Source organism: Aulonocara stuartgranti, assembly GCF_965226115.1.
Source record: "Aulonocara stuartgranti genome assembly, chromosome: 3".
NCBI lineage: Eukaryota > Metazoa > Chordata > Actinopteri > Cichliformes > Cichlidae > Aulonocara > Aulonocara stuartgranti.
In genome coordinates this window covers 65,013,614-65,038,424 of record NC_138941.1, presented here as the reverse complement: position 1 = coordinate 65,038,424, position 24,811 = coordinate 65,013,614, and the positions used below count along the sequence as shown (strand labels likewise).

Below are 24,811 nucleotides of genomic sequence, written 5' to 3'. Positions count from 1 at the left end.
TGTGCGAATGCTGTTTGTTGATTACAGTTCAGCGTTTAACACAATAGTGCCCTGCAGACTGTTCACAAAGCTGAGGGACCTGGGACTTAACAGCCGTCTGTGTGCATGGGTGTTGGACTTCCTCACTGGCAGAACTCAGGTGGTGAGGGTGGGCAGGTGCTTCTCCAACAGCATCACCATCAACACAGGAGCACCTCAGGGATGTGTCCTCTCGCCACTGCTTTACTCCCTCTACACTTCAGACTGTGTGGCCACCCATGGCTCCAACACCATTGTGAAGTTTGCTGACGACACAGTGGTGTTGGGTGCCATCTCCAACAACGATGAGGCGGCCTACATGGATGAAGTGAAGAATCTGGCATCGTGGTGCCAGGAGAACCACCTCCAGCTGAACGTCTGCAAGACCAAGGAGCTGGTGGTGGACTTCAGAAGGGGTCAGCACAGAGACTACAAGCCCATTATCATCAATGGAGCTCCAGTGGAGAGGGTGCAGTCCTTCAAGTATCTTGGTGTCCACATCTCCTCAGACCTGACATGGGCTGCCCACATTCAGGTCCAGACCAAAAAGGCTAGGCAGCGCCTGTATTACCTACGACAACTGAGGAAGTTCAGGGTCTCTCCAAAGATCCTCAGGATTTTCTATACAGGCGCTGTGGAGAGCATCCTCACACAGAACATGACATCGTGGTTTGGGAACAGCTGTGTGAAGGACCAAAAAGCTCTCCAGAGAGTGATCCGTACAGCAGAACGCTGCTGCAGGATTGCTCTCCCCCCGCTTCAGGACACCTACACCAGGAGATGCCGGACTAGAGCAGCGCAGATACTGAAGGACCCGTCCCATCCTGGCAACAAACTGTTCCAACTTCTGCAATCTGGTAGAAGGTTCCACATCTTCCGGGCAAGGACAGAGAGACTCAAGAGGAGCTTCTATCCCCAAGCCATCCGTGCCCTAAACACACACACCCGCCCTCTCACATCATCTATAATTGACTGAGACAGGACTCTCTTCCAGACACTAAACCAAGGCACAATGTACATTTCAATTCCTTTAATTTTAAATATGTTTATATTGTCTATCCTGTAAAATAGTCAGATGTCTATTCATATTAATGTACAGAATTCACCTGCTTGCTGCTACTACTGCACATTCACCCAGTGTATATACTACATATATATATATATATATATATATATATATATATATATATATATAATGTTCTTCCTCTACACCCCCCCCCCCCCCCAAATGTTTGCACATGTTGAGGAGCGTGTCAGGCTACATTTCACTGTGTGTTATACTTGTATAACTATGCATGTGACAAATAAAGAACCTTGAACCTGAACCTTGAACCTCAAAGAGACAAAAGATTCTTCCTGTGGAGCTGTCTGCTTCCACCCAACTGCTACACCCCCACCATTTGTCTTAATGTCTGAGTGTGAGATTTCTTAAAATCCAGTGGCACCAAGGCATTATACAATAAAATAATGTGATTAATACATAAGTAAAAGAAATTCCTATACAAGTATCTCCTATCAGGTGCTTAGTCTGAGCAGAGTTCTTTTTTACCCTCCTTTTCCCTCATGTATTGTGCACTTTCATTATTTTTCTTACCATCATACGTCTCTCTGGCCTGTATGGTCATATTTCACTGCATGTAACATGTAACTGTAACATTGCTAGTGGCAATTTATAAGCTCAATCAATCAATCAATCAATCAGATTCTTCACTTCCCCATCCACATTTATGCAGCCCAAGATATACAGTAAGAAAACTTCAGCCAGTCTGAGCATCCACTTTCCATAATGTTTTTTGTATGTTTTTGGTAGCTGGCGGGTTCAGAGGGAGGAAGAGATGGATGCAGGTGTGAAGTTCGTGTGAGAGCAGGGAGTGAATTCAGCATCCTGACGATCTGATAGACAAAGCTGTCTGTCAGTCTTAGTGATGGGTCGTTCGCGAACAAAATGGCTCTTAGAGCCGGTTCTTTGACGTGAACGACGTGAGCCGACTCCTTATCGCGAGCCGTCACGTGTTTTTTTTTTTTTCTTTCTCTCAGCCTCTCTCTCTCTCTCGCACTTTTTTTCTGCTTCACTCAGCATGCCAGCCTTGTGCTTTATGCTGGGCAGAGGGGGGAGGGGCGGTAGTTACACTCAGTAGCACAGGAACAGAGCGGGAGGGAGAAAGAGAGCCAGGGACAATAATATCACATTAGAAAGGTATAGTAATCATCCACAACTATTTTCAGTTGCAGATGATAAAGGATTCAGAAAGTTTATTCATGCAGGCCCATATGACAGAGAATGTGCATCTTCTTTTTGTTTTCATATTATAATTTCTATTTAATTGTGTTGTGGTTTGCAGTGTTTTGTGTTGTTTCACTTTAAATTTGTGAAAGGAAAAACCTGAAAATTAAAATAGTTAAAAGTTGAAATGTGAATGTTGATTTTTGTATTATATGATTTATTTATTACATTTTATGTGGAGTGAATAAATAAAAGTATATTTACGGTGGCCCCTACAGACAAAGCACATACAAACTTCAAATCACGTAAAAACTCCAAAACACGTAAAAACACGTACAAACTCCGAAGCACGTAAAAACTCAAAACACATACAAAAGACAACAGAAGTGCTCCAGGATGCTAGGGCACAGTGTTGAGCTTTTGTTACCTAGTGGCTACACAAGCCAGCAAGTACCAACGACCAGATTTGGTGTGTGGTAAACAATAAACAATACACACATGCTTTCAGTTGTGTAATTTAAGTGATCTAGGTAGCTCTGCTTTGGAAGTTCAGTTCATGCTAGAAATGTGTTTTGGAGTTAGTACGTGTTTTGTCTCTAGGGGCCACCGCATATATCTATATATAAACATATATAAATAAAACCACATTTTTTTTACTTTAGTAATTCCTTTTGTGCATAATTTTATATTATTGTTAATAATAAATTATTTAAAGCAACAAAACAACCTGAAGAGCCGTTTCGGAGCCGAAAGAGCCAGATCTCTAAAAAGAGCCGGAAATCCCATCACTAGTCAGTCTGCTGGTTCTAGCCTGGGTGCAGTAGATGTCCAGAAGGGAGAGAAGAGAAGTACCTACAATCCTCTCTGCTGCTCACATTACCTGTTATAACTTTTTCGGGCAGGACTCAGTGCAGGAGTCATACCACACAGTGATGCAGCAGGTGAGGATGCTCTCAAGTATACACTGTGCTCATGTTGTCCATGAAACACAGCACCCAGTGTAAACGGCAGTAGGAGACAGTGAGAGGTTCCAACCACATTTGAAACTTGGGCAGACCTAAAGTTTGGTGCAGAGTGGAAACTTTTTCTCTACTTGAGAATTATTCCAGCATTCAGTCTGATATTGGTGGAACTCAGGGCATAAATGAATGCTGCCACATTTTTGCCACTTTGATGGATTTTCCTGTCTCTCCTGATGCTCTGTTAACCACTTGTCATCAGCTGATTTCCAATTGGTGTCAACTGATGTCTGTTTTCTTAGCTCTCACAATTTAGTGACAAACATGTTTTAGTCAGACAAAAAGATAAAAAAAAAACATAAAAATGTAAGTTTAAGTGCTCCATATAAAAGTGGCATCGTGCCAGTGTCTTTTAACTATTGTCTGTGTTTTTAAAAAAGAAAGAATTAACTCATTCACTGCCAGCCATTTTCAAATCAGGTAACTCCCCACTGCCAGGGTTTTTGAGCATTTTTACTCATTTTTGAAGAGCCACAGAAAACTGTGTGTTATGATCATATAAACGCTGAACCTACCAAAATGAAGAACCGACTCTCTTCTTTCATCCAAAAAAAAAGCTTGTTTCTACCATTTTCCATTCTTTAGTAATCAGCTGTAGAAGAGAGGTGGGTTCCACCAAAAATGCCTGTTTTGACCAAAAAAAGGGAGAAAACGAGCTTTTTGTGAAAAATACATAATAATAATAATAATGGATACTTTATTGATCCCCATGGGGAAATTACTTGTTTTTCTCTGCATTTGACCCATTCACTCAGTGAAGCAGTGGGCAGCCCACTAAGCAGGCGCCCGGGGAGCAGTGTGTAGGGACGGTACCTTGCTCAGTGGTACCTCAGGGTAGCCGTTAAGTGGATTCGAACCGCCGACCTTCCGATCATGGGGCGACCACTTTACCTACTGAGCTATCCCTGCCCAAGCAAGCAATGCCCAAGCATTTCAAGCAGAAAAGTGCCTTTGACACTAATATTTCTTGCTTTGTGACACCTCTAACATATAAAATAGTTTTTCACTTCTATAAAACAGAAATAACACTGAGAAAGGTTATGTTTTATCAAAACAATTTATTTACAAATATATGAAAAAATAAAATGTACATAGTGAAACATTTATTCACAATGAATAATTCACTTTTGTGTGGTAATCATTATAACACTTTCCGGGATGCAAGGGCACACAACAAGACTTGCACCACATTTTTGTCTCACTCCGCAATCCCTTACGTCCCTTACAAGTCTGATATTCACTGACAAGCTGCCCGAGGTTGTATTCTAGCCCCTCCCATTGAAAAACGTAATTGACGTCTATAGACGTCAATGGCAGTCAACGTAAGTTTTTCAATTCACGTCTATAGACGTCAATGGCAGTGAATGAGTTAAGAAAAAGAAAAAAATGTGCACACTATATTTTAGCATATTTTAATCATCCAAACACATGGCAAGTCAGGAAATAAATAAATAAACAAACAAATTTGTAAATTAACAGGGAATATGAGATCTTGCAGTTGGCCTATTTTAAATTTTTATCCCAGAGTTACTTCAAACACTCTTCATTTGTAGTGAGCGCTCCCAAAGCCTTGCATCATTTCCCTGTTGTGTAGGCTAAGTCCACTTAATTGTGTTTCAGATTAACCTGCTTTTACATCAAATGGGTGACTTATTCACATTTGTTTACTTGCAATCTTTAATCTGCCATTTCCAGTTCATGTGAATGCAGAGGTGTTGACATAATCTTCAGATATCAATTTAAATAATAATTACAAATGTTTTAATAAAGTTATAATAAATGTGTTTCTGTGACATAAATCACAAGCAACTATCTTTCTTCTGATTCCACCAAACAGCTCAACCAGAGTTTACCTGCATTTTGCTGATTTAGGAAACACATTTGGTGAATATTACAAAATTCCAGAGTGATAAGTTGCCATGCAATGACAAAGTATCCTTAACTTCTGTAGAAAACTTTAATGATGACATTTTTAAGGGTGTGTGTGTGTCGTGTTACTGCTGGACTCGAAGGAGGTGGTCCCACATCAGGCTGAAACTGCTGATCGTTTTCATTTGCCGACTGAGTTTTCATTGATTGTTTTGTTTATAAAAATTCTAAATGACATCACTGCTTAAACTGTCAAAGAATCATCTAAATTATTATAAATGACTGAAAGGTAAGAAATAAAAACTGTTCCTCACCCTAATCGGCTGCTGTAGAAGTGAACAGTTGTACGTTTGAATCAAAAACATGAAATTACATTTTCCTGCAGCTTTCATGCTGAATTGAGTTGTAAGATAAATAGAGACATTTGTATAAAAATATAATCGATCACATTGTGATTTGTTGAATGTTAACAAAAAACAGTGAAAATTGCACATATTACTCTCTAAAGCTGGGGCATCCAAGTCCTTAAGGCCCGATGTCCTTCAGATTTTAGACGTGTCCTTGATCCATCACAGCTGATTTAAATGGATAAATTACCTCCTCAACATCGCAAATATTCAACAAAATCATTTTATGAGTTACGATAAGGGTGTCATCTGGAAACTTCAGTATTTTGTTATCTTTGGGTTACACTAACTCAGGGGTGTCAAACTCAAATACACAGTGGGCCAAAATTCAAAACTGGAACAAAGTCGCGGGCTAACATTAATTTTTCAAATCAAATCAAATCACTTTTATTGTCACATCACATGTGCAGGTACATTGGTACAGCACATGTGAGTGAAATTCTTGTGTGCGAGCTTCACAAGCAACAGAGTTGTGCAAAATACAATAATGTAAACAAGCAAAATACAAGAATGGCTACATCTGAAACTAATAAATATATGTACAATATATAATAGTATATGCATTTCTGGATGTGTATACTAAATATTTTTCTACGTGTGTGTGTGTGTGTGTGTGTACACATATTTTACAAATTAAATAGAGTAAACAATAAATAGAATATATAAAATAAATAAAATAAAATATACAGAGTGAGACATGTGCAAAACAGTGGCATTACTGTACAGTATGGAGTGCATAATGTTAAAGTTCCAGTAGTGAAACTGAGGTGTCTATGACGTGTTCAGCAGTCTGATGGCCTGATGGAAGAAGCTGTCTCTCAGTCTGCTGGTACGGGACCGGATGCTGCAGAACCTCCTTCCTGATGGAAGCAGTCTGAACAGTTTATGGCTGGGGTGACTGGAGTCCTTGATGATCCTCCCCGCTTTCCTCAGGCAGCGCTTCCTGTAGATGTCTTGGAGGGAGGGAAGCTCACCTCCAATTATCCGTTCAGAGCACCACACTACTCGCTGGAGAGCTTTGCAGTTGTAGGCGGTGCTGTTGCCATACCAGGTGGTGATGCATCCAGTGAGGATGCTCTCAATGGCACAGTGATAGAAGGTCCTGAGGATGCGGGGGCTCATGCCGAATCTTTTCAGTTTCCTGAGAAAGAAGAGGCGCTGCTGCGCCTTCTTCACTGTTTTGTTTGTGTGTACTGACCACGTAAGATCCTCAGCCAGGTGTACGCCAAGGAACCGGAAGCTGCTCACTCTCTCCACAGCAGCGCCGTTGATGGTGATGGGGGTGTGTACTTCTCTGCACCTCTGGAAGTCCACTATCAACTCCTTTGTCTTTGCGACGTTGAGGGTGAGATGGTTGTCTTGACACCAGTGGGTCAGGGCGCTGACCTCCTCCCTGTAAGCCGTCTCATCACCGTTGGTGATAAGACCCACCGCTGTAGTGTCGTCCGCAAACTTCACAATGATGTTGGAGTTGTTAGTGGCTGTGCAGTCGTAGGTGTAGAGTGAGTATAGGAGAGGGCTCAGTACAGGAGAGCACCAGTGTTCAGTGTGATGGGGGATGAGGTGATGCTGCCCAGTCTGACCACTTGGCGTCTGTCAGACAGGAAGCTAAGGATCCAGCTGCAGAGGGAGCTGCTCAGTCCTAGATCCTGCAGTTTCCTGTCCAGCTTCGAGGGAACGATGGTATTGAATGCTGAGCTGTAATCTACAAACAGCATTCTCACATACGTGTCTCTCTTCTCCAGGTGTGACAGGGCAGTGTGTAGTGTCAGGGCTATGGCATCATCAGTGGACCTGTTGTGGCGGTATGCAAACTGTAGAGGGTCCAGTGAGTCGGGTAGTGCAGAGCAGATGAAGTCCCTGACCAGCTTCTCGAAGCATTTGCTCACGATGGGGGTCAGGGCTACAGGTCGCCAGATCATTTTATTGAAAAAAAAAATCTTCCTCCAGATATAAGAATGAATCTTTTCTTATGGACTCAAACAAGTTTTGCTGAAAAACTGAATATGGAACAAGCAAAGCTTAATACTAAACTATATATATATATATATATATATATATATATATATATATTAGCATACTACCAGTAGGCCAGCTCTAATAGTAATTTGGTATGGCTTTGCGGTCCAAATGTAATTAGGCTGCGGGCCAAATTTGGCCCGCGGGCCAGAGTTTGACACCTATGCACTAACTAGTGGTATTTTTTCCCTTGTGTGTGTGTGTGTGTATTTCTATCTATTTAGCTATTTTTGTTATCGCTGTGTTCTGCAGGCTGGGTGCAGCCATGAAAACAGAGAGACAACACTGCCACCACGTGGTGAAACCTGAACATTACACTCTTATCAAGCAAGCTGTCACTAAAAGAAGACCTTCACACATCTTTTTTAAATATTAAAGAAAGAGCAAAGTGTTTAATCTCATTTTGTTTTATTTTATTGTAGCATGAACTGAGAATTATTTAGACAAGATAAAATACTATTAATTTACTGTGGTCCTTTTTTGGGAGCTCATGAGCTCATTGTAGTCTTGGATTCTTAGCTGACAGCAGTGGAACCTAATGTGAGCACCTAAAATGCCACTCTGAGCTCAGAGTAAATTGACATAGTCAAAGTCCTTGTGACTACACACTTCTACCACATACACATGTAATTTAGAATCACCAGTTAACCTAGAGGTGTCAACCTCCAGGACTCGAGAGCCGGTCTCCGGTTTTAGATGTGTCTTTGATCCATCACAGCTGATTTAAATGGCTAAATCACCTCCTCAACATGTCTTGAAGTTCTCCAGAGGCCTGGTAATGAACATATCATTTGATTCAGGTGACCCAGGGTGATATCCAAAACCTGCAGGGCACTGACCCTTGATCCCTGGAGTTCGACACCTCTGAGTTAACCTAACATGCATATGTGTGAACTGTGGGACGAAGATGAGCACCTGAGGAAGCACACACAAAAAGACCCCAGCTGGCATTTGAACCATCCCAAACAACTCCACCACCATCCCACCCAATTACAGATATTTTCTTTATGTCAGGGCCCTCTCTGACCTCTGCTAGTATGACCTCTGCTTGTTCTATGTACAGTATATGATCACTCATATGCTGTTTAATTGTTTCACTGGCTGTGGATTCCCCCATGGTCCTCCATGTGCACGTAATACATTATTTTATATTTAAGTAAACTTTGTGTGTGAACTCCCTGCTTGTCACCTACTTTGAGACAGTTTGTGACACACATTTTTAAGACTCAAACTGACGCTGGTGTGAACATCTCCAGCCAAGCTTTTCAACCCAGGAACATGAAGTTTGACTCTTTAAAAGTAGAAAAACTCATTTTCTGTACATTAACACGAATCAGAACATCTATGAGAGCTCATGTGAAATATGGTGTTCAGAGAAACTACAATAAGGGATCAAACTCTTGTCTGTCAGGGACCCTGGATCTGAGCGACCCAGGGTCCCTGAGCAGTTATGGACTTGTATTATATTATATGTGTTTTGGTGTTGCTGTCCCTCGTTCTCCCTGGTTGCAGGTATATGTGTGGGTGTGTGTGTCTGGGAGCACCTGTTTACAGGCACCTTCAGGCCTGGTAGGTGGTTGGCCACACCTGAAGACCATCACACGCTGATGAAGCCCCGTGAGGAGCTACTTAAGAGTGTGGTGGAGCTCTCTCCGACACTGGGTCATTGCGTGGCTTCACGTTGGTCTCTTGGCTAGTTAGTAAGTTCAGTCTTCAGTCTACGACGGCATCTTTGTTATTTTCCCCAGGAGAAGTGTGGATACGAGAGGGCAGCGAGCACGGGGTGCTCAGACACTGAGGAGCGGAGACAAGGAACACTAACACTGGGAAAAGGACATGTCACGGGAGTCGGGAACGCACTGAGGATTTATTGTTATGTCTTCCATTCACTGTAAATAAACGCATTGCTTATATTCAGAGCTCCGTGCCTGGGTCCTTCTTTTCCTCCCATGCCTCCGGTTGGCCAGCGTCAGCCGTAACAGAAACCAGAATAAAGGAGGAAATTCTTGTCCGGAAACAAAAAAAAAATGGAGAAAGTGTGTTTGCAAACTGGAATCAACAGATTAAACGTCTTGAGTGTGTAGCGCCTCTACTCAGGACCAGTACAATATCAATTCAAAAAGAGCCCCCAGACATTAAGCTAGGTTCAGAAGGAGGTTTTGATTTGGGACTAACACTGTGAGTTGGATTGGAAGTGAACAATTAGCTTATATTGACTGAGTACCAATATAAGCAAATTAAAGTTTCCTGAAGTCTGAATTATCCTTTAAAATTTGTTGAAACCCAAACAGACCCTATGTTATATTACCTGGTAGGACTGATAGTGCACAGGGCTTATCTAATATCCAAGGTATGGCTTGAAACACTTCTTCAGAGAATTCCAAAAATCTGATCGCATAGTTGGCCTCACCATTTCACAATCATCCATAATTTGGGCCGGGCTCATGATCAGTGGTTCCCTAGAATCCTTTATAGCAGTTCAAAAACCAGTCTGGATTTTCCAACACAAATAACTCGATAGATGTTATTTCTTTTGTGCTCAGGGCCAAGATATTTTCCTTTTGCACTCCAACACATTTAACAGCCATTAGAGGGAAGATCTCACAGGAAGGGAAAGACAACGCTTCCTGGGCACAAGACACAAGGTCATCACAAACACAAGACAGCCTCATAGCGCCCCGTGTGACAATAACAATAGCGTAAAATGACGAAAAGGGGTTTAGTAGCCGTGTATTTCACATGGGTTACACCTGTTTCACAGAGTAAAGACACGGCACTCATATGTTCCAGCATCTGCAGTCCTCACATCCTTCAGAATCAAAGACATGTCTTCATCCTTCTTGGTTCCCGCTTCTTAAAACGTGGATGCTGGTTGGTGGTATCAAAGTGCCCGTCCTGGTACAAAAGCACATATTCTGATTCCAGGTCAGCTCTGCTCCAGTTCACAACTATGTTCCTGTTGTTTGGAGCTTACAGTACTGCTCCATTTGTGACAGCAAGTCAAAGGGAGGAACCTGCAGCCTATATTCAGTTTGAATACAGAAATAAATGGATCTGAATCATTTTCTTCCTTTTATTAGGTTCTGTTTCACTTTTTGATCGAACTCTTGGCGACCGGGAGAGGAGGATCAAAACAGCAAAGAAAAAGAGAGGCAAAAAAAGAAACAGGTAAGAGTCGATAAAAAATGATCAATCCAGTGTAGCAGATGGGATTTGGGTACACGATGCCCTGTGCTGATTCTGCACATTAAAAGGGAGGGTATGTTTGAATTTTAAAAAAAATCTTTAATGTAAAAGCACCGTTCTCATCAGTTTGCTTGTGGTCCAGGTGTTAGGAGTGGCAGTGGCACTGTTTGTACTGCCTCTTTGTGAATAAGAGTCAGGAAAAAAGGACAAATCTGTGTACATGTTCCTTTTCTTATCTGCTTTACTTCAAACACTTCTTTAACTTACTTTGGAAAATTCTGATCAACAGCCTTTGCCCCAGGTTTGATATCTAAAGGGTCGACCCTAAAACGCTTTGATCAATATTGAAATCTGTGATTTTTCATTCTGAATGATTTTCAGACACTGCATTAGCTCGTCCAAGTCATTAAGCTGCTTTAGACTGTAATGTGTGCTCAGTCCAAAAATGGGAAAAGAGCCGACTACATTTGCAAACATCTTCTGTTAATATTAATTGTACGGAACTGTGTGTATGAAATTGTGATTGGGGGCTGAGCCACCAAGACGTTTGAGCCTGGACTCGTTCATGTCTTTCACATTTCATTTTGTGTCTGAGGTAACCTTTTAAGTATAAAAACATTTGGTGTTTGAAAACAGTGGCAGAAGGTTTTTCAGAGGTAAAGTGACTCACCTGCTTCTCATGTTTGACATGTTTGAAAAAAAAAGTTTAGAGTTTTGATTTTCTGGTGTATTTTGTCTATGTTATGAGAAATGCTTTAACTCTTTTAAAAACTCCTTTGGGAGTGCTGAGAATGATGTTTCTGATGTAAGAACTGCATCAAATAGTCAAAGTGACGAATGTCTAGCCAAGAAACAAAGCTGGCAGCTCTCCCTTTTTAATTCTCTCCCTCTCACGTTTACATTTTCTCTAACAATCCATATGTCCTGGAAAGTCTCACGTTATTTGCACAAAAGCAGGTGCACATGCCTTTCAGACAAGGTAGGATTTGTTTGCACATCTTTGGGATGTGCACCAGCAGCTGTGAAGCCTGTCGCCATAGCAGACAGTCTATAGTGCAGCGTGACAGAGTAAATGGGCTGTAGGGTGGATTCTGACAAGTCCTTTTACTTTTACTTCTGCTTTTAGAATATTTGAGCTAAAGTTCACCATGATGCATCAATGCTCCCTCGAGTGTGGGTGTGTAGAAAGAGATGGTTCTCATTTTAAAACACAAATACCATCATACCTGACCAGATAAGTCGTGATGAAGAATGCAACCACATGCTGATGAGTTTCAAACTGTTTGTTGCACTCACAGGTAAACTTGTGTATATTATCCTAAAGTGCTACCACTCTGTGAAGCATGTTTTGATGTGAGTTTGAAAAAGATCATTAGCTTTGGGAATATAAACAAAGATAAAGTTGGAATGCAACTAAGTTTGCATTTGTGATAAAGTAACTTAGGTGAGTTTTTTAGATTCATCTTCAGATCAGTGCAGCGCACAACAATAAAGTATGTTGCTGCCAGAATAGTATATGTAGTATAAACTAACAACTAAGACAGAAAAGTAATGAGACTGTGTGGCTGAGGATTAAATTTATCCCGAGAACTGAGAACAAACAAACTAAACGAGTTTAACTGAATTCAGGGAAATCCCATAAATCCCAGATATTTTCATATTTTCTGTGATTTTAATTATTTAAAACCTTTTAATAATATAAAGTTCGCTGTGTGTGTGTGTGTGTGTGTGTGTGTGTGTGTGTGTGTGTGTGTGTGTGTGTGTGTGTGTGTGTGTGTCTGATTGATCAGTACAGGGTTTGCTGTTTATTTTTTCTTTGGTAAATATGAGAATAAAAAATAATATTGTCTACACTGCTCCACCTGCAACCATCCACCCTCAGGCTTGTTTGTGTAGGCCATGAGCAGACCTCCCCCCTTTTCAGGAGTGTAAAGTGTGTTTGTGTTGTCCATGAAACACAGCACACAGTGCAAATACAGCAAGAGCAGATGGTGAGAGTTTTCAAAGGCATTTGAAACTTAGGCTGAACTAATGTCCTCGGGAGTTTGGTTCAGAGTGGAAACTTTTTTTCTACTTGGGAATTATTTCAGCATTCAGTCGGATCAGTGGAACTCACAGCATAGATGAATGCTACAACATTTTTGCTACTTTACTGGATTTTCCTGTCTCTCCTGGTCTTCTGTTCAGCTGCTTCTGGAGGTGAAATCTGAATTTATTACATTATGTTTCATGTTTAAATGTTTTGTTTTTAATCTAGTGAATGTTTGACTATTTCAGTTAAAGTGTGTAAAATTTGTCACCACTTCTCATCAGCTGATTTCAGATTGGTGTCAACTGAGTTGGCTGCAATAGGACAAACATGTTTTAGTCAGACAAGAAGGATACCCCCCCCCCCCCCCCCCAAACATTAAAGCATCCAATTTAAGCTACACCCCAGGGAGACTTTCAACAGTTGTCTGTGTTTTTAAAAAATAAATAAGTAAATAATAATAATAATAATAACAATAATAATGGAAATTGTGTGCACAATATGGATAATTAACATGGATAATCTCAACACATGGCAATAAGTAAAAAAAAACATTTGGGTTTATTAACAGAGGATTAGACATTTCACAGTGGGCCCATTTGAAATTTTTACCACCGATTCACCTCAAAAACACCTGCAGCGCGTGCACCAAACACCAAAGTGACTCCAGCCCTGCAGCTTGTCTAGGCTGCAAGGTCACTTTTTACCTGAGCTGTCAATGTTGGTGTTCCAGATTAACTGGTTTTTACATCAGATGGTTGACCTCTGTACATTTGTTTAGCTCACTTTGTTTAGCTAGATCTTTAATCTGATATTTCCAGTGTCAACATTACACTTCAGATAACAAAGCACATTATATTGATTAAAAATATTTTTAATGAAGTTAAAATAATGTGTTTCTGTGAAATAAATCACAAGCCAACATCTTCCTTCTGATACCACCGATCAGATCAAGAGAGACCAGAGTTTAATCCTTTTAGTTCTTTATTAAAATCACTATAGTATGCATTGTAAACATGTCAAAGGAGCTTGCAAAGAAAAGCGTCTGGACTTCTTTAAGTTACTTGAAGACGTTTCACCTCTCATCCGAGAAGCTTCTTCAGTTCTAAGGTCAAATGGTGGAGAGTCTGAGCAAAAACTGGTTCACCCGAAAGACAAAACGCCAAAACACAGACTTAACAATGCGGTGTATGCTGCACAGTGTAGCGAGGAATGCCCAGACCTCTACATTGGAGAGACCAAACAGCCACTTCACAAGCGCATGGCACAACACAGAAGAGCCACCTCCACAGGACAAGACTCAGCTGTCCATCTGCATCTTAAGGACAAAGGACACTCTTTCGAGGATGCCAATGTTCACATTTTGGACAGAGAGGACAGATGGTTTGAAAGAGGAGTGAAAGAAGCCATCTATGTCCACTGTGAGCGACCATCTTTGAACAGAGGCGGGGGTTTACGACACCAACTCTCTGCCATCTATAATCCAGTTTTGAGATCCCTTCCCAGACGCCTTAACGCCCACTCACATCCTGGGCCATCTGATCTCAGGAATTCGCATGATAAGGTGGGGCCAGGTTTCACAATGAACTCACCCGAAACTCTGGCTGATTGGGACCCACACCCAGTTTCACACCTTGGCTCAGGCGATCAGAGGATCATCAGGGGGTCCTTTTGTCCCTCTGTGGGGGGTCACTCCCACTAGGTTTATATCTGCGACTCTCCACCATTTGACCTTAGAACTGAAGAAGCTTCTCGGATGAGAGGTGAAACGTCTTCAAGTAACTTAAAGAAGTCCAGACGCTTTTCTTTGCAAGCTCCTTTGACTATGATGACCTGGATGACTGAGAACCTTCACAGACCCATTGTAAAAAGTTACTGTAGTCATCGTGATTGAAAATGCTGAAACATTTTATGAGACAGAAATTCTTAACTTTTTAAATAGAGCAATGATGAACAGTGAGGTTCAGTTGTACTTCGACCTTTAACCTCTCTGATCTGTGTTGTTTCCTCTTTCAGAACAGAAAAACATCACAGCTGAGTCTGGACAGGACGTCATTCTGACATGTCGAGCTGCAAACAACAACAACATATTTGTGGAGTGGAGAAGAGTTGACCTGGATGAGTATGTCCTTTTGTACGGAGATGACGGGTCTGTACTTGAAGACCAGCATCCGTCTTTTAAGAACCGGGTGGATCTGCAGGACAGACAGATGAAGGATGGAGACGTGTCTTTGATTCTGAAGAATGTGATGACTGCTGACAGTGGAACATATGAGTGTCGTGTCATCCAGAGAGGACACAGTCACAAGAAGACTGTCATTAAGAACAAGCCTATCTGTATCATGGACCTGAGTGTTGATCCTCCAGGTGAGTGAGTAGAGTTCAGTCTGTGTGCGATCAGAGGTGAAGCTGTTTGATAGTCTCTGATGAGATTTTGAAGAAAGTAGCTCACACCTTTTCTCACCTGCAGGTCAATCAAGAAGAAATGAAGAAGATGGATCTATTGGATGGAAAGTTGCTCTGTCAATTTTCTGTCTACTTCTTGTTGCTGCTGTTGCTGTTTTTATGTACAGAAAATGTTAACAACAACAGAGTCGGGATTCAGAGCAAACTCCTGTTTAAAGAAATGATGTGACTAAAACTGAAACCTCTGATGAGCCTCTCATTGGATCTTTGTGAAGAGACAAGCTAGACGAACACTTGTTCACACCACTTATTATTTTTTAATGCTTTGTAATTAATAGTGAACTGCAGCCATAATAAGTTGAGTGATTAGTGCAATTATTTTGACTGTTACAAAACCACAAACATCATAAGCCCAGTTTCTACATGTCAGAAAATAAATCAGAGCAAAGTAGGAAGAGCTTGCTTCAAGCACATGCTCATTAACACTCCAGCACTTTGACACAGTTTTTATCACAGTCCTCTGCAGGCTGGGAGCAGCTATGAAGTGAAACTGGGAAACAACACTGCCACCATGAGGCCAAGCTGGAACCAGACAGCTCTCATCAAGCAAACTGTACTTAATGGAAGATCTTCAACATGTTTTTTTTAAACATAGTATAAACATAGGCCGGCATAGTATACAGAAACATCTGTGCCGAATATGGCCTGGAAGTTCCAAGGTTAAAATGGGAGACGCCCCCAAGGGTGGTGGAGAATGACCGAGCTAAGATCCTGTGGGCCTTCCAGATACAGACGGACAAAATGGTGGTGGCTAACCAACCGGACATGGTGGTGGTAGACAAACATGAGAAGACGGCCGTAGTGATCAATGTAGCGGTTCCGAATGACAGCAACATCAGAAAGAAGGAACACGAGAAGCTGGAGAAATACCAAGGGTGAAGGTGACGGTGGTCCTCGTGGTAATCGGAGCACTAGGTGCAGTGACTCTCAAGCTAGGCGAGTGGCTCCAGCAGATCCCGGGAACAACATCGGAGATCTCTGTCCAGAAGAGCGCAGTCCTGGGAACAGCTAAGATACTGCGCAGGACCCTCAAGCTCCCAGGCCTCTGGTAGAGGACCCGAGCTTGAAGGATAAACCACCACCCGCTATATATATATAGCCAAGTCCTGATCGGGAGGTAACGTCAGATTCCGATCGAGTCTGAAACCACGTGATTGGGCAGATTTCCGATCACGTGATCGGATCTGGATATCCCTAGTCTCCAGTGGCCCTGCTAGCTCAGTCTCCTGTGTTCCCGCTAGCTCAGCCACCCATTTTGCCACCATTCTCGCAAAGTCATTCCATACAGGGAAAAAATTTCACATTAACCTTTGGTGTTTCTCATGAACTGGCTACCTTTGAGACTATAACTCCCCCCAGGGCCTCCCCAGAGGCTACGTCTCAGTCCTCAGCTGATTCTGGACCCCTGGAGGCTAAGAAGCCTATTGAGGATTGCACCGTGTGTGCCTTTGGAGCTCCTGTTTTGTTTCTTTAGACATGAGTTTCGAGTTTTGTCAGTTCTGTTCTCGCCACCATCGTGTTTTGTTGTATGTCATCCTCCTCAATAAAACTCACTCACATCAGCAGTGCCTGCATCTTGGGTCCTTTAATAATTCCCACACGGCTTGCCTTGCAAACAGTGACAGATACTTTGTTACCAAGAAACTGTATGACTGTCAGAGAAACGAAAGAAAAACTAGATTAAAACCAATGATGCCTATCAATTCTTTCCATGACAAAGAAGTTTGCCTAGACATGCCATGACTTCAGCCAAACAGGACACACCCACATTTTTTGCTTTTGACTTTCAAGTCCTGCCCTTCTGAGCAGTGAATCCAGTAAAGGGGAAGTGGAAAGTTTTAGGCTGACTTGACAACTGATTAAAATGATTATAAAACTATTAATCAAATTATTCCTTGTTGGAACAGTCACTGTTTTCCTCTTTAGAAGGACACTTTATAACTTATTCAAAGAAAGTGTCTTAAATTACAATAAATGCAAATCATAAGGGTAGGCTTGGCAGGAAATTCCCTTGTGAGAGTGCCAGGGCAGGGTTTGTGAAAGAGAAACTAAAGACGCGAAATAAAAACACAGAACCAAAACAGAGACAGCAGATCCCCTGAGGCACCTTGACAAACATACATCATCTGCAATTTTTCTCATCATCTCAACAGGTCAGTATTAGATTTAAATAAAACTGCATTAAATATAAATAAAAGAACGTATTTTTTGCTCCTTCCTTGTCATAAAGGGTCACCACAACATATTATCTGTACATGTTTGATTTTTTTACACTGACTTTGTGTGTGTGTGTTGGATCGTGATTCTCAGTGTAATACAGAGGAGAGAATAGATGCAGGTTGCTTGGAAATTTGTAAACAATGTATTTTTATTTTCAAAGTAACAATCTCAACATATTTTACCTCTGTTTTGACCAGTGTCTTTTTCAAACACCTTTAAAAATGGATGCTGATGAAGAAATTCTCCTCCAGAAGCTGAAAGGACTGGTTACAAATATCAAATGGAGCCCAAAGGAGGTCGCTGACTTGTTTGATGCTCTTTTGAAGCGATTTGAGTCAACAACAAATAACAACTCCCATTTCCTCACATGGATGATAAAAATATTGCACTGCATAGAGATTTACTTTATTACTTCTGACTGGAAGGATGAAGATGGAAAAACACTTCTGGAACTACTCAGAGACAAAACTGTAACAGATGAAACCTTGAAGGAATATTTAGCGAATGACAGAGAGAAGACCTTGGAGGAAATCATTGATGAAATCCGCCAAGAAAAGTTGAACCAGGTTGATGTAAAGATTTTAGATGATGTCAGAGATATTGTATCAACAGTTCATCAAGACTGTGATATTAAAAATGACAGCTTAAAGAAGAGTGAACTGAAATCAATCTTAAAAAATCTGCTTTTGCCAATGAAAAAAAAAATCAGCTGTTGTTTCAGGACCTAAACTCATGCTTAATTTTTGTAATGACAGCTCACCAAATAGTCATTTGAAAAACATCTTAAAGATTCTCTGTTTGGCAGTGAGTATAACAAAAACTAAAAATACGAGAAAGCCATTTCGGCCACGACTGACACAGATGGTGAGCTGGTGCCTGATGGCTCTTTCAGAAACAGGGCGATTGATTCAGGTTGGCACAGGAGAGGGGAAGTCTTGCATAGTGGCCATGTTTGCAGCTTTTCGAGCTCTGAGAGGAGAAAAAGTCGACATCATGTCAAGTTCATCAGTTCTTGCAGAGAGAGATTTTGAAGAATGGAAAGGATTTTATAAAGAGTTAAATATCACTGCTGATTATAACTGCAACAGGCCTGATGTAGAACTAAAAAAGTGCTATGAGTGTCAAGTTGTTTATGGCACTGCAGAAAACTTTGCTGGTGACTGGCTTCGGCACCACTTTCAGAGGTTGGACATATTAGGGCAGAGGAAATTCCAGTGTGCAGTAGTGGATGAAGTGGATTCCCTGATGCTGGACAAGGGTCATCATGTAGTCTATTTAAGCAGTAACATGCCTGCTTTACAGCATCTCAACCCACTCTTGGCATGTATATGGGCCACTGTTAATCAGTACAAGAAAACTGGCACATATACAACAGTAGGGCCAAAATTTCCTTTTTATCAAGTGCTGGAAAACATGATGAGCAAAGATGGTGATGAGTCCATCATTCGTCACATAGCAGAGGACACAGGTATACTGTCAAAAGGATCAGTCAAGGACCTGAGAAAGAACCCGAGCCTCTTAAATGAAAGTGTTACTGCTAACGAGCTGTCTGAGTTCTTTAAAACGGTGGAAAGGAAATTCCCATCTTGCCAGTTTGCTCTCCACCTCATACATAACAATGAAATAGAGGAACTCAAGAAAGAGCTGCAGAGTGAAAATGTGGAAAGCAGAAGAGTGTCACTGCTTTTACTTGATGGTGGCTTCTGTCAGTACATGTACTCTGATCACGACAGTGTGGTGAGAGCTGTAGAATTCATTTTACACCATGTGAACTGAACCAAGCTAAAAGCAGCTGCTACATCCCAGGCTTCTTTTCAGAGCTGGTCAAATCTAAACTAAAGGTCTGGATTGAAAATGCATTTGAAGCTCAAGTCATGACAGAGGACCATGAATATGTGATGGAGAAACATGGAATCGTGCCTGTGGACTACAGCTGCACAGGGGTTGTTGAAAACTACATGAAGTGGTCAGATGGACTGCAACAGTTTATTGAAATGAAACACGAGTCAAAGATTAGTGACATGACAGCCATCACAAACTACATGTCTAATGTGGGATTGCTTCAAAAGTATAAAAACCAGTTTGGAAGTCAGATCTACGGGATGTCTGGAACTCTTGGTCAAGAAAAAGAGACTGAGACTTTGCAAAAAATCTATGACGGTATCAAAACCTGTCAGATACCTTCATTCAAACGTAGAAAGCTGTTTGAGGTTGAAGGTGTTGTTGTAGAAGATGAAAAAGAATGGATTGAAAAACTCTGTGATGTTGTCATTGTACAAACCAGCCCTACATCATACAGGGATCCTAGAGCTGTGCTCATCATCTGTGAAACCATCAAACGAGCAAAGATGATCCATAGCAGTCTAGGAGACAGAGTCACAAATAAAACTCTTTATATAAACAACAACATGGACAACAGTGTGATCATTTCCAAGGAGCTTGAAGCAGGAGAAGTCATCATAGCAACAAACCTCGCTGGCCGTGGAACAGACCTTCAGGTTTCTGACACAGTAAAGGAAGCTGGAGGTTTGTTTGTTGTGCAGACCTTCCTGCCCAAGAATGCTCGTGTAGAGGCGCAGGCATTCGGCCGAACTGCCAGACAAGGATCTCCAGGATCTGCTCAGCTCATTGTCTGTTTGAGTCATCTGACAGAGTTGCTCCAATTAATGGTTTTAAGAATGAAACTTCTTTCTTTATTCAGAAATCTAACAGATGTGACTCCACTTAAACAACTAATGTTTGTGATGCAGTTAAGGTCATATCAACAAAGCAACCATAATGAAGGATCTGCAGAAATGACTTCAACACTGAAGGATATTTTGACTGGAACACCACAGCAGGAAATAAAGATAATTAAACAGGTCAGAGACAGCACAGTGGCTGATGAGCTATCAAGCTACTTGGAGTCTCAGGTCCCAGACATGAAGAAGAAGGAAGAACTCTTCAATGATTATCTGGATGTACTGGATGATCTGTATACAAGCAGCAACAACAAACCAGGAGCTTCAGATTTGTCTGCTCTGAATGAGTTTTGGGGTGTGTGGCTACTCACAAGCTTCAGTGCAAAAGATTCTACTGAAGAGTTGAAAAGTAGACTGAAAACAGACCTGGACACAGCGAGGCAGAAACTCAGACGGAGAGAATCACCATCATCAAACCTCTACCACTACATTAGCTTTGGTAATGACCTGCGTGAAAAGGGGAAGTTTGCAGAGAGCATCAACATGTACACTAAAGCCATTCAGAAGGATCACTGTTGGGGAGCTATTGCATATTACAACCGTGCTTTTACATCTTTGAAGCAGCAAAACAGGAGTCAGAGTCCAGACTGTATCAATCGAGCTCTAGAAGATTTGCAAAATGCACTCAAGTCTGTTCAGCTTCACTGTGACCAACTCGAAGTTACTCACAGGTTCTTAACACAGTACACCAACAAAGACAACAGTGATTCACTCACCAGGCATGACAAACACTTAATAGCCAGATACACAGTGTTGGTGTCATTCAAGGTAAACATTACAGAGGCCATAAAGAAAGTGGACAAAGCCAGAGATACAGGTGGAAATGTAAAAGTGGAAGAGAGTCTAGTCTACTTCATGGTTCCACTGGTGCATTTTTTGCCTTTTATTTTCCATTCAAGGCAATCAGTGTGTGTTATCCGCTCTAGAGATCCTCTGATGTGCCAACAACTCATCAGCCATCCTTCTTTTGATATTCTAAATGAACTTGAGTGTCTTAAGAGTCTGGGCCTGACTCATGTCTATACCTTAGACACACTGTTTTCTCTGGGAGGCTTTTTCTCAAAGATTGGTAGAAAAATAATGCAGACAAGTTAGCTCTTTTTTTGGGGGGTGGGGGGGGGACATAAGCGAAGAAAGAGAATATTTGTCAGATTTTTAAGACTGGGACAAAAATAATGTTGGCCTACCCCTGAACCTCCTAATACATACAGCTATGGCATTAATTTCAAAATTCTATGTTTCCTTGTCCTCAAGTTAAATTCACGAGATTTTTAGAATATTTTACCTTAGCAATGTTTTTTTTGTGTGTGTTTTAATGAGTTTTAATGCAAAAGATGTGTACCATGCCTCTGCAATTCTGACATTTTATTATTACAATGTTTTAACGTGAAATGTGTTTCTGAGTTGATGAATAAGTTAACTGCAATAACACATTGTCAAAATTGAATCATTTGTGACTGGTGGATGACAGCCAAAGAACCATCACACACCTGTTGCTATGGCCAGACTTGCAGTTTTATAGAAGAGTTTTGGAAGTAGAAGTAAATGGTCTTGTAAATGTATTTGTATAGCGCTTTACTTGGTCCTAAGGACCCCAAAACGCTTTACACTATACACAATCATCACATATCACAATCATCCACACATTCACACACTGGTGATGGCAAGCTACAGTGTAGCCACAGCCACCCTGGGGCGCACTGACAGAGGCGAGGCTGCCGGACACTGGCGCCATCGGGCCCTCTGACCACCACCAGTAGGCAAACATGGGGTTAGTGCAGGGGTCGGCAACCTGCGGCTCTTTAGTCCTTATAGTGCGGCTCTGCGTGGTTTGGGAAAATAAATTAGAAGTATTTAGCTGAAGTGTATTTTATTTATGTTAGTTCTTTATTAACTTGTAGTTCTAAATTGGAAGATTATTGTGATATTGAAATAAAAAAATATAATTATATTCTATTATTTTTTCATCACTCAAAATAAGCGTCACACTGGCGGAAGCCGGTGTACCCGCCGAAACGCTGTGCATTTATCGAGACTTTCTACCCCAGGTAGGCCAATTATGGATCTTGGATCCACATTATGTCAGCAGCTGTTCTCCACCGTGAACTATGTTAAAAACAAACACCGCTCACGCCTCACAGATGACAGCTTACAGTCCTGCGTAAAGATGAAAGTGACTTCGTACAGCCCCTATTTGCAGACGCTGTGCGCAGAGGTTCGGGACCATAAGTCTTATTGTAAACATATCACGACAGACCCGACGATGTTTTCATGAACACGCTTTTCAGCATCTCTTTATTGGCCACTTTTCACACACTGTTGCTGTACGCACACAGCCGGCTGTAGCTTTTCAGCCCACACCCCGACACACACCAACACAACAGCGTAGATAGCGCAGACGCAAAGGCGGCGAGGCGTGATTGCAGGTGCCGCTCAGGTGCGTCCGCCTCCCCTGCAGCCCCGCCACACACATTAACCAGGTAAAATACATATTTAGGCAGAATTTTGCAAATATCTATTTTTCATCTTTTAGCATCTTTTAGTGCTTTTTTCCAATTATTTTTTAAAAGTGAGGCTCCAACAGCCCAAAGGCGATATAAGGGTGGCGGCTCACAACAGTTTTTGTTTGCTACATGGATCATTTTAGTTCAGCTGGGTGTCTTTCCTTTTGTTGTATTTCTTTAAGAGTTAAAAATGTGTTAATTACATAAATAAATTGTAATTTTCTCTGTAGCACTTCAAGGATTTCATAAGCAACACGCCTTAGTTGTTCACACAAAGCATAAAGGTAAAAAAATATATATATATATATATACAGTGTTATCTTCATTTTAGATGTCAGAAAGTATTTGCGGCTCCCATTGTTTTCGCATAAACCGGGTCCAAATGGCTCTTTGGATGTGAAAGGTTGCTGACCCCTGGGTTAGTATCTTGCCCAAGGACATTTGGCATGCAGCTAGGAGGCAGCCTGGGATCGAACCACCGACCTTCTGATTAGTGGCTGACCCGCTCTGCTACCTGAGCTACAGCCACCCCATGAGCTCATTGTGAAACCTAACCCCACCATATCATTTGATTTCCTGAGGTCAGATGGCCCAGGATGTGAGTGGGTGTTGAACTTTGATCCCTCTTATCTGTTTTGCACTTTGGGTTTTACAGTTTCTTGTGTGTGTAAAAAGCAAATAAACATGTTATTGCATTCTTAAATTTAAAGGGATGCTTACTTTGATTACGTTGCATGAATGTTCAGGCATTAATACTGTTTTTGGAAAGCTGAACTAAAAGAATAAAAAGTAAATGTGAAAATGGTCACTTCATTGTGTCGTTTTTTTCTTCTTACATTTAGAGTCTCTTTGTTGACACGATCAAATAAACTGCTGCAGTCTGAGTAATTTTAAAAGAGAAAAGTATTTGGGTTGAAAGAGATTCTGCTAAAGTGAATGAAATGCTAATGAACTCCGAACTGAATGAAGACAGAAGTGGGTGGTACATCTCAAATATCTCAATCCGCCCGAAAGCATGAGTCATGATGGGTCACTGACAACCATGTGATGATGATTATCTCCCATTTGTCTTGCAGATATATCTTAGCCTATATTTCATGTAGGTCTGGATCTTTAATGGATGTTTATGCCTGCATGTGTAGAGGATTGACGTATTTAGCAAAGAAAACACAAAGTGACCATATAAGAGGGTTAAATTATTGTCAGTGTGACTAAAATCTTACGTGCAAACTGACAGGTGTTTCTGACAATGTCAAAAATTGTATATATTTCAGGTAATATGTCTTTTATTTCTTCTATTTTTAACATTTGGGAAAACTTAAGTCTGAAATCCAAATGAAACATATTTTAATAGTGTTTGTGTCCCACACTTTGACTGGATCACTGGCAGCTGATCAAGGTCAGTTTTCAGTCACACACATATTTATTTTACAGCTCCAACATATTGACACTGTTCCTGCAGTCCTCTGTAGGTGGCTATGGTAACACTAAGACAACACTGCCACCTAGAGGTCAAACTGAAACATTTTTGTTTCTTCTTCTGCAAAGTTTGTAAGATTCAAAAGAAGATTAAAGAAGTAACGTTTGTTTTGAAAGATAAACAATGTTACTGAGGAAAAAAAGTAGGAAAAAAACAGCAGCTGGTGATAAACTGGACTCACTCAGACTGACACAAGGTCAAAAATATAAACAGAATTTTATAGTTTCTACTCTGTGGCCACTTTATTAGGTACAAGATGCTTGATACATGTTTGACGCCTTTTTTGTCACCTGAAACTTTGGAAGCTGTGATGTAATTGAAGTTCCTGGGAAGATGTGCATGTAGAGCAGCAAAATGCGTGCATGTGTGGGTTTCCTCTTATAATCTAAAGATGTAAAATGTAAAGACAATAAGCTGGCCCAGGGGATCTCCAGGCCCCAAGGTTTTAGATGTGTCCTTGATTCAACACAGCTAATTTAAATGGCTAAATGACCTCCTCAACATGTCTTGTAGTTCTTCAGAGGCTTAATGAACTAATCGTTTGATTCAGGTGTGTTGACCCAGGGTGATATGTAAAACCAGCAGGACGTCGGCCCTTCAGGCCTGGAGTTGCCTACCTCTGGTGCAGT

General features: G+C 41.2%; 3 protein-coding genes across 4 annotated transcripts in view; 1 reads left to right on the top strand and 2 right to left on the bottom strand.

The window, feature by feature from the left end:
* LOC309698777 (uncharacterized protein) overlaps window positions 1-13,957 on the bottom strand; it is a gene marked incomplete at its 3' end in the record, with an annotated part of 35,275 nt that extends 21,318 nt beyond the window's left edge. Inside the window, exon 1 of the mRNA XM_082521452.1 lies at window positions 13,947-13,957. The remainder of the gene's footprint in view (window positions 1-13,946) is intronic.
* The window catches only part of LOC309694541 (uncharacterized protein), a 158,134-nt gene that overhangs the window by 25,483 nt on the left and 107,840 nt on the right, over window positions 1-24,811 (bottom strand). The window lies entirely within an intron of this gene.
* LOC309694348 (protein translocase subunit SecA-like) lies at window positions 17,340-19,335 on the top strand. Its single transcript, XM_082514373.1, has 2 exons — window positions 17,340-17,390; window positions 17,655-19,335. Exon 2 carries the CDS (start codon window positions 18,190-18,192, stop codon window positions 19,231-19,233), a length of 1,044 nt encoding a protein of 347 aa, XP_082370499.1. The 5' UTR covers window positions 17,340-17,390; window positions 17,655-18,189; the 3' UTR covers window positions 19,234-19,335.